The 13,029-nt window shown below is 44.8% G+C and overlaps 1 protein-coding gene across 5 annotated transcripts in view; it reads left to right on the top strand.

The window, feature by feature from the left end:
- Positions 1-13,029, top strand: part of DEDD (death effector domain containing) — a 41,292-nt gene that overhangs the window by 22,721 nt on the left and 5,542 nt on the right. For all 5 annotated transcript variants that reach the window (XM_075907768.1, XM_075907766.1, XM_025180127.2 and 2 more), the window contains one exon: positions 10,606-10,713. In XM_075907768.1, coding sequence (XP_075763883.1) covers positions 10,606-10,713 — 108 coding nt within the window. The remainder of the gene's footprint in view (positions 1-10,605; positions 10,714-13,029) is intronic.

A 13,029-nucleotide genomic window follows, 5' to 3' on the forward strand; every position in this document is an offset into this window, starting at 1 on the left:
TCATTTATTTACAGAGGTTTCTGAGAAAATACTTGTTTAGACTGAAATCTCTCACTTGATGCTGGGCCATTTGTGAAAGTCGTCCGGGAAAAATAGAATAAGTTCAGTTCATTTGGTTTTGATGCTTGTGTGCAAGGTGAGGATAGGAATTGAAGGGGAAAGCACATGCTTGGGAGCTTTCTTGATTTGTTTTGACTTCTCTTACACTCAATTCATAATAGGGTGTTACAACCTCCAGTGTACTATGTATCTGCTGTCCTTGAGGACGACTTGATATTCACTACATTGTGGGAGGGGAAACATTGTGAAATGTTAACACATGTCCTGGTTATACCCTCCCCTTGCTAAGCCCCAGGGAATGTGCACGTTGTAAGTAAATCAGGGTGAGCTTTTGAAATAGAATAGGGTTCAGGGGGCTTTCTCTCTCTTGGAGTGAGGCTTCAAAACACATTTGGCTTTTTCCAGTGTCAGAGATAGTGGGGTGCTAGGACTCTCTCAATCCTTCTTCTTTCCTTCATCCCACAAAAAAAATCCATTTGGGCAGGTTTAATGATCCTTCTGCTTTTTCCCTTGCCCTGTGCCATAACCTGCTTTCATACATTGTGTGCTCTGCAAAGCTCTGATCTGAGAGATTTATTTGACTGTGGCATGTAATGAACATTTCTAGAGCACTGCAAATCTGTGAATATCAGCTTTATGTCTGCAGATGCTGATATCCACAGCTCATTTTTGCAGGTATGGATGCAGATACAAATTTTGTATCCACGCATGGCTCTAAACATTTCAATAACCACCTAAGTACAGTGACTCTCCCTTCTAGATCTGAGCAAACAAACCTGTGGAGTCTCAGCCACACCTGTTTTTTTTGTTTGTTTGGTTTTTTTAAGGCGTATTGGAGTCTTTGGTGTTACATGGTACAGTAGTAGGTAAAAATCCAGTGAATCATTTTTGTTTAAAAAAAAAAAAAATCTAAACTGATGGTCTGTCTCTTCTGAATTTACACAAGTTCTCAACCTTTTACATTTGTACAAACAGCATTTCTTATATTTCAGTTTTAATCACTGTGTCTATTGCATGGTGGATTGAAAATTATTGAAATCAATCTAGATTTGTACTTGTACTTCAACTCTCTTGGGATAATAATGTATTACTTTTTTGTTAACCAGTGTGACACACAGTATCTATATACATTTATGCTCCAGGACAGCAGGAATTGGGTGAGAGAAATAAATTGCCAAGAGGGGTGGTAGAATCCCCATTATTGGAGATTTTTAAGAGCAAGTTACACAAACATCTGTCAGAGATGATCTAGATCGGGGTGGGCAATAATTTTAGAAGGGAGGCCACTTCACAAATTTTTGAAGTGGCTCTGGGCCATCCCAGAAGGGACGGGGCCAAGTGGTTCTGGGCCATCCCAGAAGGGACAGAGCCATGGGTAGAAGGGATGGAGCCAGGACACTTCTCATATTCCCCCATCCACAAACCCTGATTGGCCTGGGAGCGGGGGAAGGGTGTGAAGTCTTTGCCCCCAGCATCTAGAAAGAACTGCTAGCTGTTCTGAACAGCTGGTGGTTCACTCTAAGCACCGCAGCATGTGAAGTCTCTCAGCCCCTGCCCTGCAAGGGGCGCTCTGTGCCTAGAGCTGTTCAAACGCTCCCCCATTCCCAGGTCTCGATTGGCCTGGGGGCAGGGGAACAGCAAAGCGGCCGTGGGCTGGATTGACCTGCTTGGCGGGCCGGATCTGGCCTGCAGAGGCTCTCTTGTCTACCCCTGAGATAGATGGTGCTTAATCCTACCATTAGTGCTATGGACTGGACTTGATGACCTCTTGAGATCCTTTCCAGTTCTAGTATTCTCTGATTGTGTGATTATTAAATAAGTTTGTTAAACTTATTCAGATTTTTAATTTTTATTAGAAAATCATAAATGATTTTTTTTTATTTACTAGATTTTTTTTTTTTTTAACTGATGATTGTGTTAAGCTGCATTTGGATGAAAATTGGCATGGAATTAAAAATGCACAAAACCAGCATTTATAAAAAAACAGCATTTCAATAAAATTATCTTAATTGTACTTCATACGTAAGAAAAGGTATATCAAAACATTTATCATTTAAAACTGATTTATTAAACAAAGGAAATATTTATGCTTAGTGAATTGAACAGATTGTTTTTGGGTGCCATGTCCTGCAGTATTTTAGAATTAATAGATCTTATCCTGTCACACCTCCATTTTTATTTATAGATTGGAAGAAGACAAGCTTTTTATTAAAACTTCCAATCAGTTTCTCAACTTCAAAAGAACTAATTATTAAGCTGAACTGGTTGAATAAACTGAAATGAAAGAGAGAAGAAGCTGCTGCTGCTGACACAAGCTGGTTTAGCACTTCAACAAACTGTTTCCAGAGACTTAGCCAGAAGTCCAGTTGTTGAATCTGTGATTTCCACGAGTTCACGGAGTTGATTTTCTTTAAAACTTTGGCAGTATGTGTACTGTTTGAATACCATTTTAAATTAATTTAAATTATTGTATTATATTATAGTAAGTTTAGGCCTTGACAAAGGTTGTCATAATTTTTTTAAATTAAATGAGTTCATTTCATTTCTATTTTAAGATAGATATTTTTCATCAATTTTTAATCTAGTGTTCAGAGTGTTTTCACTATACTCAATGATTGTACTTTGATCTTGCATAATAGCAATTTCCTGCCAGTTTCCTTTAACAGAAATTTTAGAACTAGCTTGAATCTAATGCCTAGATCAGTGATCCCCAAACTGTGGAGCATGGAGGAATGTTCATGGGGGCTCTCAGGAGGGCCCAGGCCAGTGCCCCATGGGAAGCAGGGAGGAAATGCTGTATTTCCAGTCCTGTGCTGCCCCCAGTCTGGTTCTGCCCCCAGATATCTGTTTCTGGCAGTGGTACTCCCACAGCTCCACCTTCAGCCCAAGCTAAAATAAACTTGGAAATTAATAAAAAAATGTGGACATCAAATGTAGGGAGCATAAAACAGGGATGAAAGGTTCATTCAGCTGGACACCCAGGAATATGGACTACTGTATTCCAGTGTTCCCTCTAATCTTCATCCATGTGCAGAATAACCTTTCTATGTGCACCAAGACGTGCAAATGTGCCTACCACTAGAAACAAAAAGCCTAGCTGTGGGCACTCTGCTAATCAGCTAGGCAGCATTTGAATCCCCCCTGAGCAGCTGCACAAGCACACAGCTTTCAGGGAACACTTCTGTATTCTGTACTAGCAGTTCTCAATTTTTTGGGGCTCTGGGGCCCTTTACATGCGCAAAAATTTATGCGGAGCCCCAGCAGTCCACTGATTGTACGTGTTGTACCTATCGATGTTTCCATTTTGTCAACCTCATGGAGCCCCTGGAGATGTCTCGCAGAGCCCTGGGACTCCGCGGAGCACAGTTTGAGACACACTATTCTATACATACTGCCTTCTGAGCAATACAGTCAAGCATGCCTGCAAATGAAGGATAACTGTGTCTTGCCATGAAGCAAGAAAAGTTTTGAACAGTGATTCCTTGAGAGTATGAGACTATGGAACCTGAGTGAGACTTCAGTGAGAGGACTGCTATGGTGATCAAAAGATGCTTCATGTAGTGGTGCCATAAGGAAGACATTGGGATGTTTGACCACTGGGAGGCATTTATCAACTGAGGACAGTTCTCAGGGACTCCACCTGAGTAGGGAGGGCAATTGACTTCTGGGATGGAGGTTGTCATAACTCATTAAAAGAGCTATAAAGCAGGAACTTGAGGGGTGGGGGACCATTGAGAGATGCTCATGTAATCTCCATGCTTGACTTTAACATTGGGGAGGAGGAAAATCAAGGAAGCGGGGATACCCACTGCTGGTCTTTTCTCCACTGATGTAAGAGAATGGACCTGAAGAGGAAAGACCATGCTGTTACCAGTCAGGCGGACAGTGCTGGTAGTGAAATGACTGTACCCAGTTGAGTAGGAAAGGTGGGTGAAGCCAAGCAGCAACAGCTAAGATGTTTGTAAACTAGTGCAAGGAGCTTGGTGATCAAATGGAGGAACTAGAATGACTGGTGCAGGAAGTGAAACCAGATGTACATGGATAAACAAAAGATGATGGAATAGTGGTAGTGACTGGAGTACATCTATCAGAGGTTGTGCACTGTTCAGGAAATACCAAAATAAAGGCAAAGGTGATGGAGTAGCGCTGTATGTTAATGTTGAGGTAAACTATAAATAAATTAGAAGTGATGGAGTGGAGAAGACAGTATGTTTGATTCAAGATCAATTTGGGGAAGAAAGGTTCTAAAGGTTACCCTGATCTAGTGGTTGGGGCATGTTACAGACCAGTGTTTCTCAACCTTTTTTTTCCATAAAGTAGCCCCTTTAAAAAAAAATTATAAGTACCCTCCAGTACCTACAGTTTTCAGACACACACAGGTTTTTTTTCTACCATTGCAACACATTTGTTTAAACAATTTAATCGCAGCTGGGCGGGTGGTGAAATTTTTAGATGTAAAAAGTACTAAAACAATAAAACATTGTAAAACTTAAAACAAAAATTCAGTTTTCTCCAAATTTCAGTTGTGTTGACATACCCCCCCCCAGACTTCTCTCGAGTACTCTTAAGGGTACTCGTTCCACTGGTTGAGAAACACCGTTACAGACCACCAGGTTCTGATATGGATCTGGATAGAGACCTCTGATGTTTTTACTGAAATTAATACTCCTGGAAATTGTGTGATTATGGGAGACTTTAATTTCCCAGCTGTAGGTTAGAGGACAGGCACTACTACTAATAATACTAGGGTCCAGATTTTCTTGGATGTGATCGTTGACAGATTCTTCATCAAATAGTTGCTGAACAAACTAGAAGTGATGCCATTTTGGTATTGGTGAGCAGTGAAGAACTCAGAAGAACTGGTTGTAAAGGACAATCCTGATTCAAGTGATCACGAATTAATTCAGCTTAAACTAAATGGAGGGATAAATAAAAATAGATCTGCAACAAGGATCCTTGATTTTAAATGAGCTAATTTATTTTTAAAAGGGAATTTAGGAAATGCATTGAAGAATTCAGGAATCTGAATATGGAGCAGGCTTAGCTTCTGCAACTTTGAGTTAAAGTAATTCTATCTGAAGTCTGGATCCAAGGTGTGAGGGTAAAAATTCAAAGGGAAGGGTTGCAGACCAAGCTGGATGAGCAAGAATCTCAGACAGGCTTTTAAGAGCAAAAAGGAAATTTACAAGAAATAGAAGATGGGAGAGACCAGGGAGGAAAGCTGCTTCTAGGAGGTCAGAAAGTGTTAGGGATACAGTGGGACCTGCCAAAAGCCAAGCAGAGCTGGACCTTGCCAAGGGGATTAAAACCAGTAACAAAAGGTTCTATCGCCAAATGAGAAAACAAGGAAAGAAGTGGGATCACTAAACACTCAGGATGAGCTGGAGATTAAAGGTGATCTTGGCATGGCCCACCATCTAAACAAATACTTTGCATCATTTTAAACTAGACTAATGAAGAGCTTAGAGGTAGTGGCAGGTGGCTAATGGTAACAAGGATAGGGAGGTAAAAATTACCACATCTGCGGTAGAAGTTGAACTCAAACTGCTTAATGCAGGCCTGGGCAAAATACGGCCTGTGGGCTGGATCTGGCCCACCAAGTCATCAGATCCGGCCCACGGATGCTGCAGGGAGCCCCAGAAAGGCTTCTCGCTTCCCTCACCCCCCCCTACATGCTGCTCAGAAATGTGGCTGCAGGGTGGTTTCACAAAGCTTTAGGAGCTTTTCCCGCCCCCAGCACAATCCCCAACAGGAGCTGCCTGTTTCAGTAAGAGGCACCACAAAGCACAAGGGGCTTGTAGTTATACACAGAGCACATGGCTGCAGCTGGGGCAGGGGCAGGGCAGGCAAGGAGGGAGGCTGATTCAGGAAAGGGCTGCTGGCTGTTAAGTCTCCTGGCCAGAGCCTGCCTCTGGCATCCCAGCCCCACCCTTCCCTAACTCGCTACCCCCTACTCCACATACCCATATCCAGAACCCCTGCCCTAGGTCATAGTTCACTCCTGCCCTAGCTCACAATCCAACCCCCAGTACCCCAGTCCAGTGCCCCAGGTCATAACTGCCTCCTTCACCCAAACTTCCTCCCTTATCCCAAGCTCCCTTCTGCACCTAACCTCCATCCCAGACCCCGCACCTCTTTCATTAATATCATGGAAGAGTGCAGCCCTCAACCACTTTCCAATTTCTTGGAGTGGCCCCCCCATGAAAAATTATTGCCCATCCCTGGCTTAATGGGACTAAATCGGGAGGCCTGGGTATTAAAGGAACTGACACATGAAATAGCAAGCCCAATAGCAAGGATTGTTAATCTGTAAATCCCGGAGTCATACCCTATGACTGGAGAATTGCTAACGTAGTCCCTATTTTTAAAAACGGGGAAGTGTTCCAAGAAACTACAGGTCTGTTTGTTTGACCTCAGTTGTAATGAAGATAATTGGAGTAAAACACAGCAAGGTTTTATAAAAGGCAGATGGTGCCAGAGCAACCTGATCTTCTTTGAGACATTAACTGATTTATTTAGACAAAGGAAATGCAGGAGAGCAGATTTGTTTGGATTTCAGTGAGGCATTTGATACAGTTCCATGGGGGAAATTGTTAGTTAATTTGAAGAAGGTAGGGATTAATAGGAGCTTGGAAAAACAAATAAGAAATGTGTTAGGGTGTGACCACAATGGGTCTTTCTGAAAAGTGAGCTGTCAGGCTGGTGGGAGGTTACTAGTGGAGTTCCTCAGAGTTTGGTCTTGGGACCAATTTTGTTTACCATTTTTATTACCAATCTTGGCACAAAAAGCGAGTGTGTGCTAATAACATTTGTGGGTGACACAATGTGGTGAGATATTGCCAATATAGAGGAGGTCTGAATTTCGTACAAGATCTCGGCAACCTCGCCAAGAGTGAGGTCATGCACTTAAGAGATTAACACCAAGAATTTTGCTATACATTGGAGGTTTATCAGTGGGAAGCAACAGAGGAGGAGAGAGGCCTGGGTGTATGGACTGTTCATGGTCCTCCTGTGATCATTGTGATGCAACTATGAAAAAAATTAACACTGTCCTAGGAGGCATCAAGCAAGTGATTTCCGGTACCGACAGGGAAGTGTTAATATCATTCTACAAGGCACTGGTGAGACTTCATCTGGAATACTGTGCGCAGTTCTGGTCTCCTGCATGGAAGAAAGATGAATTCAAAGTGGAGCAGGTGCAGAGAAGGGCTCTGAGATTGCTGTGAGGAATGGAAAACCTACCTTATGAGAGGTGACTCAAATGCCTTCGCTCCTTTAGCTTAACCAAAAGAAGGCTGAGAGGAGATGCGATTGCTCTCTAAATACATCCGAGGGATAAATATCAGGGAGGGAGTGAAGCACCAATGCGGACACATGAACAAGTCACTATAAACTGATCATCAACAAGTTTAGACTAAAAAATGGGAGCCGAGGAGTAAAGTTCAGGAACCACTTTCCAAGGGAGCAGCAGGAGCCAAAACGTAACTGGCTTTAAGACTCAGCTTGCTAAGTGTCTGAAGGGGCTGGTCTGACTGGACTGCCTATGATGGCAGGCAGCTCATCAGTTTCAGAAATCCCCGGTGCCCAGAGTTACAATGGAGATTTTTCCCCCCAAGTATCTGCCTGGCAGGCCTTGCCCACATGCTCAGAGTCTATCTGATGACCCAATGTGGAGTCGGAAAGGAATTTTCCCCTGGGTCAAATTGACAGAGATCTTGCGGGGAGAGAGAGGGGTGTCAGTTCCTTTGAGCACGGGGCACTGGTCACTTGCAGGTTTAAACACTGTAAATAATGGAATCTTTATAACTTAGTCTTTAAAGCAGGGGTCGGCAACCTATGGCTTGCGAGCCATTTATGGGTCACGGCTCACGCTCAGCCCCCCCTCACTCCCACCCCACAATGTGGAACTCGTGCTGGTGATCCAGCATCAAGCCCCCCCACAAGATTGGAGCCAGTCCTGGCTTTCTGGGAATGAGGGGAGCCCCGAGGCTCTGTGCATGTGTGCTGCTCCTCCCCTCCTTACAGCAATGTGAATGCTTCCTTATCCCCTCTGCCCTCCCCCGTGCTCTGGGGAGGTAGGACATGGGAGCAGCGTGGCTCCGGCCTGGTGATCACCAGGAGTGCTCCTGGCTGCACTGGATGTTGTGGTGGTGTTCACTGAGCGTGCAGGCGCTGCGGGGGGAGGGGGGGAATGCCTGAAATGGTGATGGAGGATCTGGGCTTGGGGATGAGAGTGGCTGGATTTCCTCAAGGGGCAGCATGTGCACTTCTTCCAGCACTGCCAGCTGATCCTGCCCAAGAGATACTCAACCCTGCAGACCAGCAGGCTGAGCTGTTCCTGCTCCCTCCCTCCGGCTAGAAACCTACCCCCAGCTTGCTCCTGCACTCTGCCTCCCACCCAGTTTCTGCACCCCCATCCTTATCCCACTCACTGGCAGCTGTGTCCTGCACACTGTACCCCTCATTTTTGGCCCCACCCCAGAGCCTGCGGGGGGGGGGGGGCACAAAATCCACTAACCCTGGAACCCCAGAAGAGTTAACCTGGCCTGAGGCCTCATAAGATAATCAGTCCTCCCTGCCCTTCCCCCCCACATGGCACTGGAGTACCAGGGGAGCGAGGTGTCTCAACTGCGGGCCACATCCATGAGGGTTGGAGGGTTTTGGAGGGGTTGTTTCTTTGGTTCTCACTTGTGTGGTCCCCAACTGATTTTTCTGTGGGACAGTGGCCCCCAACCCAAAAAAGGTTCCCCACCCCTGCTATAAATAAAGACAGTGTTGAAACTTTTTGTGTTGGACGTATTTTACTTCATTTAAAAATGAAGCCTGGCCAACAAGCCCCCAATTCATAACGCCCCCACACACCCAGTCCTGAGCTCATCATACACCTGAAGCCCTTGCCCTGAGCCCCTCATACTCCCACATCCCCAGCCCTCTGCCATAACACTCCTGCACCACCCACACATCCCAAACCTGTGCCCTGAGCCCCTTGTACATTCCTCCCCCCTGGCCTGAGTCCCTCATACCCCCATGCCCTGAACCCCTGCCATAAGATTGATAGAAGACTGCCTGAATGCAAGCATGAAGCTGGGATTTGACCAGTTCTGTTGTAAACTTCAAAGAAACGTGCGAAAAGATGCAGCAGCATTAGTCCCATTAAATAAGGTCTGTGAGGATAATGTTTCATTTACGCTATTTTTAATCATTATGTCCAGGGCTTGATGAACGGCGGCGAAAGTCGCTCGCCAGCCCCGCACTGTGCATGCACGAGACCTGCATTGTGCATACGCACACCGCAAATGAACGGGGCACCCGGCTGAAATCTACTCGCCACAGGCGAGTAGATTCAATACTTTGTCGAGCCCTGATTATGTCAATTCTCAATAATAAGTTGTCTATTTTCAGTCATGCCAATGGGCATTCTTATGCGGCTCTTTGCTGACCACTTGTTCTGAATTTTGATGTAGTTTGGTTCTTCCGTTTGAAAAGGTCGCCAACCCCTGCTTTAAACCATGATTAGAGGACTTCAGTAACTCAGCCAGCGGTTAGGGGTCTGTTACAGAAGGGGGTAAGAGTCTGTGGCTTGTAATGTGCAGAAGATCCAACTAGGTGATCCAGATGTCTCTTCTGACCATAAAGTCAGAGTACGAGAGCGTCACTAGTTGAAGCCTTGCACCATGTTTAGGTCATCTATGTATCTTATGGTCATGATTTTACTCAGACACTGCACGGTGGTTAACTTTCTAACAAAGGATTGTGCGTCCACGTGTGTGACCAGTCCAGTCTGACCGATCCTTAGGCCTCTAGCTTCTAATGGGTTGAGGCGATGCAAGTAATGGCAAATCCAAACAGAAGTGTTTCTATAAGTTCTGTTTAACAGTCATTGGTATGCTCTCATTTTGAGTACTGGGCTTTAAAATGTGTGCAGCCAAAAGAAATCTGATCTCCGTCTTCTTTAATATTTTACACACAGTTCTTGATGTGCTGTTAAATTTTAAAATGAGTTGTGCTGCTTTTTGTGTTTGCAAATACATGCAGGACATTACCTAAGTGACACTAAATTAAGATTGTGAATAAATGTCAGATCATCACAGTCAGGGCTAGAAAAATCTTGCCCTTGGGATCCGAGCCATCAAATTATTTAGACTCTAATTTTTAAAAAAAACTAGTTGTTGCCATTGGAAAGAAAATCATTTTAATGTGAAGTAGCCACATCTTGCGGAGACTACTAGCAGGGATACTGCTTATAGATTTCTCAAGCAGCAAAGTGAAACTAACAGTTCCAGTGCTGCTCCATAGAGCTCAGTGGGCAACAGTGAAAGTGACAAGAATGATACAGATTCACTCTGAAGCATCTTGGGAAGGCATTCCCTACCCTGGAGCTCTTGCCCCAGACCTTTGTGTGAACCCCTCCTTCACCCTTAAAAACCTTTCATGTTGGCCTTTGGCAGGTAGACATCAAGATTTTCACATCCTTCCTGTTAGTATCTGCTGTAGCAGTGCTGGTCTCCTCTGCCTTCCTTTAAAAAAAAATTTCCTCTCTTCTAGTGTGTCCAGACCTTGTAGACAAGTACTTGGAAGAGACATCCATTCGTTACGTGATGCCCCGAGCTCACAGCGACACAGAACATGGTCTCGCCCACCCCCACAAATCAGGTAAGACGTCAGGACTGCTGCCTAATACCAGGTTTTGCTGGAATCCTTGGTCACAAGCAGTTGGGATCTCCTAAGGCTTATGCATCGCTGTGTTGTAGGTTAAGTGTGGATTATTAGAATAGTCCTATTTTGCCTTGACCTCCTTGTCTGCATTCCTTTCCTTCCATGCCACTAAATTCTTACCGTATTGGAGCTGATGCATATTAGACCCTGTTTAGAGATGCTCTAGTTTAACCAGTAGTTTGGGGCAGGAATTGCTGGAGGACATTCTCTTATCTGTGGTATGCAGAGGTTGGATTAGGTGATTGTAATCTTGACACCCCCCCCCCCCCCCACTGCCACCCCATGCCAGGACCCCTCTCCCAGGTAATTCCCCAAGCTGCCCTTGGACCTGTCCATAGGACAATTGAGGCAGCTGCCCTGAGGCGCAGCAAAGATGCAGGGCCTTTGGGTTTTAAATTCTGTGAATTTATAAAGGCTGGTAAAGCCAACTGAGACTGTCTAATGACAGGCCTGGAAAGGGAAAGGTCTATTTAGCCGCAGCACTTGCAGCAAGCTGGAGTCTGGGGATCCCAAATGGGGGTCCCAGGTTGTCCCAAACATTCGTTTCCTGGAAAAGTTCCAGCCAGTAATTTCTAGTTCAGAAATGTCACCTGCTGTTACAAATCCTTGAAATTACAGCGGTGAGTTGGTTTGTTCAGGGTGGGAAGTAACTTACCTGAGCCTTTTTGGCTTGCAAAGCACACTCAGCTAAAAAATTCACCAACTTTTCAAGTGAGGTTATAAAGCCCCCTTTCCATGGCAAGTGGAGTAGGGATGGAAAGGGTAGCTGGTTACCCACTAAGCATCACCTTTACCGGGTGATGCTTATGGTTAACCTGCAGCCTGGCAGGGCTGGAGCAGCCCAGCGGGGGAGGGCGGGCTGCTCCAAGGTTAACTGGTTAAACTTAGAGTTTAACCGGCTACAATTTAAACTATAATTAACATCCCTAAAATGGAGTGTTTTCTTCAGCAGGCTGCTAGAGGCACTGGAAAAACGTCTGCTCTGACCTAGCCCTGCATATCCCAGCACAGTTCAGGGTGGAAAAATATTACAAGTGAATCTCAACTTCTAAAATCAAAAGATATTGATTCTCTCCGAAAAGGCTCTATTTCAACCCTTTGATTCCCGAACAAATGGGCTAAGTTAACAAGTTGTGTGTGGGAGGGGGAGGGATTTCTAACTGCTAGTCTTGCAAACTCCACTTGGACTCTGAAAATCAAGCTTTTTCTTCTGACCTCTTGTCTAGTAATTATGATTCTGCTTTTGGCCTTGCTCAGCAACCATGCTTGGGGTTTTGATTAAATGAACATTAAGGGCAAAACACTTTTGAAAAGATCATACACACAAGTCCTCCCTGCCTTCCAGAGGTATGTTCCACTTACTACAGATTTTAAAACAAAATACGCTTTAATCCATCATAAGAATGATAAACCGACTCCTTGTAGATCGGTTGTATCCAAAATGCACTTGCTTGCTGCTGTACTGGAGCCTGTCACTAGAGGGTGTTTGTGACACTTCAAAGCCAGTTCCATGGCAACGCAGCAAAGTTTAAAGGGTCTGTGCAGAGATTATAACACAGACTAAGGCTGCTCAGTGATGAATAAAATCCCAGTGGACATAAAGCTGAATTTAAGGAGCATCATTCCCTCCTGGAGGTTAGGTTAAAATGATCAAATGTTGCCTAAAATGTGTAGCATCCTGTTTAGCAGGTGTCTAACTTGAAGCTGTGAGGCTGAAATGTTCAAATGTAGATCTCTGAGTATACCCTGCCCAAACACCTCAAAGGGGTTTAACTGCAACAACCACCATGTATTGAATTCAGTGAGTGAAGTCTTAGCTTCAGACACCCAGGCCTGTCTTTTTGAAATCCTGTGTCTTTTTGTTACAGAACACCAGGTTGCTGTGGCAGGTGCCACTTCCCTTGATTAGCAGGAAACATTTTCCCTGCCCTGTTGCACTCGCTAATATCTGCATCTGCAATAGTCCCAGCCTGGGCTGTGATCTTGTTGGAGCTTGCGGACACTGCAGGAGTGGGACAGTGATGTTAAATATTCAGTGGTGGGGGTTGGTAAGAGCTGGAGATAATCTGGCCAGTGTTCTGCTTCCTTAAATTCCTCCTGCAGTTTGAACTGGAGATCACGTGAGACCAGAAGGGAAGAATGCTCTGGTGGGCAGTGTCCTGAGCTACCATGCCCCACCCAAGAGGTGGCTGCATTTAAGTTGCGGTTAAAAGTGATCGTGGACAGTAAATTAGACGGGGTTTGCATTGTAAT

This window comes from Pelodiscus sinensis, chromosome 24, assembly GCF_049634645.1.
Source record: "Pelodiscus sinensis isolate JC-2024 chromosome 24, ASM4963464v1, whole genome shotgun sequence".
Taxonomy (NCBI): domain Eukaryota; kingdom Metazoa; phylum Chordata; order Testudines; family Trionychidae; genus Pelodiscus; species Pelodiscus sinensis.